The sequence below is a fragment of the Monodelphis domestica genome, chromosome 3, assembly GCF_027887165.1.
Source record: "Monodelphis domestica isolate mMonDom1 chromosome 3, mMonDom1.pri, whole genome shotgun sequence".
Taxonomy (NCBI): Eukaryota; Metazoa; Chordata; class Mammalia; order Didelphimorphia; family Didelphidae; genus Monodelphis; species Monodelphis domestica.
In genome coordinates, this window is record NC_077229.1 from 83,194,060 (window position 1) to 83,201,472 (window position 7,413).

General features: G+C 35.0%; 1 protein-coding gene across 1 annotated transcript; it reads left to right on the forward strand.

Moving 5' to 3' along the window:
* Nucleotides 1–1,484: 1,484 nt before the first annotated feature.
* On the forward strand, nt 1,485–2,552 carry LOC100618906 (olfactory receptor 10H1-like). Its single transcript, XM_007489718.2, has one exon. The coding sequence runs from the start codon at nt 1,608–1,610 to the stop codon at nt 2,550–2,552; it is 945 nt and encodes a 314-aa protein (XP_007489780.1). The 5' UTR covers nt 1,485–1,607.
* Nucleotides 2,553–7,413: the final 4,861 nt, after the last annotated feature.

A 7,413-nucleotide genomic window follows, 5' to 3' on the forward strand; every position in this document is an offset into this window, starting at 1 on the left:
AACCTTTCAGGTGCTTGAAGACAGCTATTATGCTGTACTCTACTCAGTGTCTTCTCTTCTCCCATCTAAAGATGCCTAGTTCTTTTACTTTATCCCTATATGATATGAATCTAAGGTCCTTTGCTATGCTGCTTGCTCTGCTCTGTATACTCAGCAAATTATTAACTATTTTCTTTAAACCATGATGTCCAGAAGTGAACACAAACTAGAGATGATATCTGATGTAGGCAGAGAACAGTGAAATAATTATATCACTGTTCTTCAAAGCTGTGTCTTTCAATGAAGCCCAAGATAACAGTTTTTTAATTGTCACATCATATTGCTGACATCAATATTTTTGTCCACTGAAAACCCAAATTCTTTTTAGAAAAGATTTCTAACAATTACTATCCTATCATCTGCTTTTAAGTTAATTTTCTGTTCCCAATTTTGGTACTTTGACCTCATTGAATTTCATCTTATTAGATTCATCCTAATACTCTAACCTATCTAATTTCTTTTGGAACCTGATTTTATCTTCTAGTGTATTGGCTACCCATTCCAGCTTCATGTCAACTGCCAATTTGATAAGCATACCATCCATACCTCTATTCAAGTCCTTGATAAAAATATGAAACAGCACAGGACCAATCATGAAATCCTGGGACACTCCACTAGAGAACAATAACATATTGAAGTTGAAATATTAGCAACTACACTTTCATTTTGATCATCCAATCAGATCCAAATCCAATTGTATTCTTACATATTTCTCCCCTTCTATACAAGAATAGCATTTAACACTTATCAAAAACTTTGTTCAAGTCTATTTAAATTATATCTACTCTATTTCCCTCATCTACAAGTCTACTAGTTTGGCATGACCTCTTCTTAATGAAGCCATGCTCTCACTCTTTATAATTCTTTTTTTCCCTTTCTAAACATTCTTTTTAATGATTCAGTATAGGATTGTCCCAGGAAGCAGTAAAGCTTTTTGGACTATTATTTACAATTTTTTTTTTACCCTTTTTAAAGTTGATAAAATATTTTCCCTTCTCGAATCTCATGGTGCCTTTTCCATTTTCTGAACTCTTTATTAAATAATTGACAGTATTAAAACAATTGTGTTTCTAGATATATCAGTGCTAAGGGATATAATTCACCATGGTGCATGAATTAATTATACAGAAGGTATACATTTTCAGCAGCAGCATCATTGTCATCATAGCTAATGCTCACATGATTGTTCAAGATTTGCAAAATGCTTTAGACAGTATTTTTTTAATGTTCATTTATATAAGGGATTAGATTTATTTTGCTTGGCCCTAGAAAGCAAATTTGGGCTCATGATGAAAATGTTACACAGAAACAGATTTTGTCTAGATATATGGAAATAATAATTAGCACTGTCCAAAGATGGAATATCAATTTTGTATATCAGTAGATTCCCTCCCACTGACATCTTCAGCTGGAGACTGAATAACCATTTCATGGGGAATATGATAGAGGGGGATCCATGCATTAATTAGTAGCCAGATTAGATACTACTTGAGATCCCTTCTAATACTCAGAGTTCATGATTCTATGATAATTCTGCTTTTCTCTTGTCCAACTCTGGCATAGCCTCCATGTTGGGACCAAACCACACCTCAGTGTCTGAGTTCATCCTCATTGGCTTCTCCACATTCCCCCACCTTCAGCTAATGTTCTTTGTGCTCTTTCTGCTGATGTATTTATTCACATTACTGGGTAACCTTCTCATCATGATGACCATCCGGAATGAACGAAGCCTTCACACACCCATGTATTTCTTCCTATGTGCACTCTCTATCTCTGAAATCTTCTACACCTTTGCCATCATCCCCCGACTACTCACTGATTTGCTCTCTACTCATCATGCTATCTCCTTCTTGGGCTGTGCAAACCAGATGTTCTTCTCCTTCACATTTGGCTTCACCCATTCCTTCTTGCTCACTGTTATGGGCTATGATCGCTATGTGGCCATCTGCCATCCTCTACGCTACAATGTACTAATGAGCTCACGGGGCTGTACCTGGCTGGTGGCCTCTTCATGGCTTGGTGGCATGGTAATGGGGCTGGTGGTTACACTTGCAATTTTCCACTTGTATTTTTGTGGTCCCAATGAGATACATCATTTTGCCTGCCATGTACCTCCCTTGGTGAAGCTAGCCTGTGGAGACATTTGGGCTGTGGCCATGGGAGTAGGGATGGTCTGTATAACAGCCCTCTTGGGTTGCTTTCTCCTTATCCTCATCTCCTATGCCTTCATTGTGGCCACCATCTTGAGGATCCCTTCAGCTGAGGGACGACACAAAGCATTTTCTACCTGTGCCTCCCACCTCACTGTGGTTGTGGTGCACTATGGATTTGCTTCTGTTATTTACCTTAAGCCCAAGACTCCAGAATCCCTGGAAGGAGACACCCTGATGGGCATCACCTACACTATCCTTACTCCCTTCTTGAGCCCTATCATCTTTAGTCTGAGGAACAAGGAGTTGAAGAATGCCATTAATAAAGTCTTCTTCAGCAATTTCTGCCCTCAAAAACTGTAGGGCTTTAGAATATAATCACCAAAGGCCAACTTACTGCACTTTAACTTTGATGAAAGAAAAAGTAGTTGGTAAATATGAAGTGAAATGTTCTATTTTTACCCTCTAGAGGAGTTGTTGCTCTTTTGTCTATACTAATCTTCTGACTTAGGATAGGTCTGATGCTGCCAAACCACATGTCAACTGATCCACCAATAAGGATACTAGAAATGCATCTTGGTTTCTCTATCCCTGAGTTCTGTCTTAGAATTGTGATAATCAAAGAATGGCTCATAGATGGTCCTCAGAGACATTTTTTTCAATTTATAAAAAATAATCAAGGGCATGTATTAGTTGAGTAGAGAGAAATAAAGAGAAGGATAAGACATATCTTTGCCTTCAAGAATCTCCCATTGTAATATAAAAGATAAATCAGCCATTTATAGTGTGGTTCATGAGAACAATCTTGAAATCTGAAATAGTTTTAGAAAGGAATTGATTAGGTTGTTTGGAGGAGGAGAGCTATCATAAAGGAAGTGTGACTCCCTATTATCTTGGATCTGCAAGGTTTATATTATACTGGATTTAGGCAATGGTATAAGGATATTTGTTTAATGAACATTGAATAGGCAGTAGGTAGCTTCTAAAAGAAGGGCAGTTTGAGATATATATCATTAGGCAAATCAATCTATTTGGGGCAATGCAAAGTACAAGCTTTGGGTAAACCCAAAACAAAACCTATATGTGGAGACTCAAAACAAGAATGCTTTGGGTGGATTCAGGGACCTGAGGGTACCTAAAATTCCTTGTAGTGATCTCTGGAATTCTTAGAGAATTACTGAGGTCAGTTTTAAGCATTTGAAGAGTCTTCAGTCACTTAAGTTATATTATAACAATATTAATGAATAATAGTAATATACCATAGTCAGATATGTGATACTAGCCAATATTGGCAACTAAATCAAGAGGAAAGTTTACCTATCCCTACCAAGTAAAAAGGAGCTTAGAAGTAAGAGGAGCAAAAATAATATGATGGACATGGGAGGACTCATGGAAACCATTTTATGAAACTCTTTCATTTTAAAGAGCTGGATTCAAGTCTTGACTCTGCCACTTATTTGCTTTGTGAAACTTGGAAAATGGCTTCACTTTTCAGTGCCTCAGTTGCCTCATATGTAGTCTAAAGATAATAATTCTTAAACCGCTTACTTCCCAGGGTTGTTGGGAGGACACAATGAACTGGTGTATGAAACACATTTTGTAAACTGTCTTATAAATGTCAAATTATTATTTTTCTACACAACTCAGTGGGAAAAAAATGATGTTAATCTTCCCTAGAAAAATAAAATGAATGAAAAACTTATAGTGCTCAGACTATGACATGGAGTTGAAGCAATTAATAGGGTAAGCAGTTTATCAACTTCATAAATCAGCATATACTATGCACCATAGATAACTAATGCATATTTAAAAAGAAACAGGACCAAAATTTAAGAGTATGTTTGGTTGACAACATAACCTCTACTTCTATACTTTTGATTTTGATCACTAGAATTGCTTGTATTTGTAAATAGTCTATAATGGCAATAAACTAACCCTGAAGAACTATCATAAACCTTTTTTGTTTCTGTAAAAAAATTTGACTTTATTTAATCTGTGAATATTAAAATTTCTCAGACTTGCAAATGTTATAGATTCTCAGACTCTACCTTAGAACATTTGGTTAAGACCATTCCCCATTTTAAACAATGAAGGTACTTGATCAGAAATGTGAGAACTCTAACCTTACTCCATCCATACTTAAGCATACTTTAGGGGAAGATAAAGTTGTAAACTCTTTACTGAACAATGAAAATACTTAAAGTAAGGCTAAAAAACCTTAAGCTGGGTCTATTTTTAGATCTAATACAAAAAGGTGATAAGTACAAGGTCAAATTAATCACTAAAAGGTCAGGCAACTTGCAAACTTGCAAGGGGCAAAGAGGTGTGAATTTACTCAGAAGTTTTAGTCTACCCAGAGAAGTTGAGAACTAAAGAAGATGTGAATTAAGAATGGTCAGTCGTGTGAAAACATCTACCGTGATTGGTAGATGTGAGAATTTAGGGGAGGTGACATAGGAGAAAATTCTCTTTAAAAGGAGATCAGAAAGGCCTCGAAAAAAGTCAACTTGCCAAAGCTGAATTGGAGGGCTCAATGGCTGAACTTAGTTGAGCTGAGGAGCTGAACTGGTGGGTCTCTCTGAACACTAGAATCTTGCTTGGGACAAAATCTTGTGGTGAGTGGATTAAAGACTGACTGATCTCTCTCTCAAGGCTTAAACCTAGGCTGGCCTAGCCTTTTTCTCATTATTTCCTCTTACTCTCTCTCTCCCTTTCATTAATTCCTTAATTTGTATTAATTAAAATCTCTATAAAACCCAGCTGACTTGGGTATATTTAATATTTGAGAATTTCCCCATGGTGACCACTTTATTTTCAATTTAACTCAAGACACTGTCTTGAAACCAGTCTCTGTCACAATTGCACATAATACTTGCTGATGTTTTTAAATAAATACTACTTATTGTTCTGAGGAAAGACCCTTTTATTCCTATGCTTTATAGGGTTTTTAATAGGAATGCATGTTGTATTTTGTTATAGGATTTTTCTGCATCTATTGACATAATCATGTGATTTCTGTTACTTTGATTATGATATGGTCAATTATGTGGATGGTTTTCCTAATGTTAAACCAGCCTTTCATTCCTGGTATAAATCCCAACTGGTCATAGTGAACAATCCTTGTGATATAGTGCTGTAGTCTCTTTGCAAGTATTTTATTTAAGATTTTTACAGCTATGTTCATTAAGGAGATTCATCTATTTCTTTCTCTGATTTTTGCCTTCCTGGTTTGAGTATCAGGACCATATGTGTGTAATAAAAAGAATTTGGTAAGGATTTGTTTTTGCTTATTTTGTCACTGTTTGTATGCTATTGGGATTAGTTGTTCTTTAAATATTCAATAGAATTCACCTGTGAATCTATCTGCCCCCTAGGTATTTATCCTGATGAACTCATTGGTAGTTTATTCAATTTCTTTTTCTGAGATGAGATTTTTTAAGTAGCCTATTTCTTCTTTTGTTAATCTATATAATTATATTTTTATAAATATTCATCCATTTCTCCTAGATTGTCATGTTTATTGTCATATAATTGGGCAAGATAACACCTGATAATTACTTTAATTTACTCTTCATTAGAGGTGAAATCACGTTGTTTTTTTTTCCTTTTTGATATTGGTGATTTGCTTCTCTTCTTTCTTAAATAATACTTTATTAATTTTATTTGGGCTTTCCCATAAAACCACCTCCTAGTCATATTTATTATTTCAATAGTTCTTTTATTTTCAATTTTATTAATTTCTCCTTTGACTTTTAGGATTTCCAGTTTAGTCTTTATCTGGGAATTTTTATTTCTTACTTTATCAAGTTTTTTTAGTTGCATGCTTAATTCATTCATCTCCTTTTTCTCTATTTTGTTGATATAAGCACTTAAGGATATAAATTTTCCCCTGAATACTGCTTTGGTTATATCCCATAAATTTTGATAATTTGTCACCTCATTGTCATTCTTGTCAATGAAATCAGTGATTTTGTATGATTTGTTCTTTGTCTCACCAGTTTTAAAGAATTAAATTATTTAGTTTCCAATTAATTTTTCATTTTTTCTCTCCAAAAAAACCTTATTACCTATAATTCTATCACATTGTTACCTGAAAAAATTTGCATGTATTTTTTTTCTGCTTTTCTGCATTTGGTTGTGATGTTTTAGTGTCCTAGTACATGGCCAATCTTTCTATATGTACCATGTGCTGCTGAAAAGAAGATAATTACTTTTTATCCCTATTTAATTTTCTTCAGATATCTATTAACTCTAATTTTTCTAAAATTTTATTCATTTCCCTTACTGCTTTTTAAAATTTTTTGGTTCAATTAATCTAGTTCTGATAGGGGATGGTTGAGGTCCCCAGTAGAATGGTTTTACTATCCATTTCCTCCTTAAACTCCTTTAGTTTTACCTTTAAAAATCTGGATGCCATACCATCTGGTGCATATATGTTGAATACTGATATTTCCTCATTATCTATACTGCCTTTTATCAAAATATTCTTACCTTCCTTATCTCTTTTAATCAAATCTATTTTGCTTTAGCTTTGCCTGAGATTATGATTGCTACTCCTGCCTTCTTTGTCTCAGTTGAAGTCCAATAGATTTTGCTCAAGCCTTTTACCTTTACCCTGTGTGTGTCTATCTGCCTCAAATGTGTTTCTTGTAAACAGCATATGGTAGGATTCTGGTTTTTAATTCATTCTGCAATCTGCTTATGTTTTATGAGTGAGTTCATTCATTTATATTCACAATTATAATTGCCACCTGTGTATTTCCCTCCATTTTGACTTTCTCTGTTAATCATGACCTTTCTCCTTTCACTTTTTCCCTCCTCTCCAGTGTTTTGCTTTTAATCAGTACCCTATTCCCCCTCCCTTATATTACTCTCCTTCCTACCACCTCCCTTCTTATTTTCCCTCCTTCCTCTCTATAGGATCTTTTGATCACCCCCAAGACTCTCCCTCCTTTATATTACTCTCCTTCCCACCACCCCATTTCTTATTTCCCTTCTACTTCTTTATAGGGTAAGATACAATTCTATACCACAATGAATCTGGCTGTTCTTCCCTCTCTGAACCAATTCCAATGAGAGTAAGGTTTAAGTATTACCTGTTACCACTCTCTTCCTCCCTTCCATTTTAGGTCTTCTCTCCATCCCCATGCCTCTTTATGTGATATAATTTACCCCATTTTACTTCTCTCTTCCCATTTCTCTTAGTATAATTCTTTTTTACCCC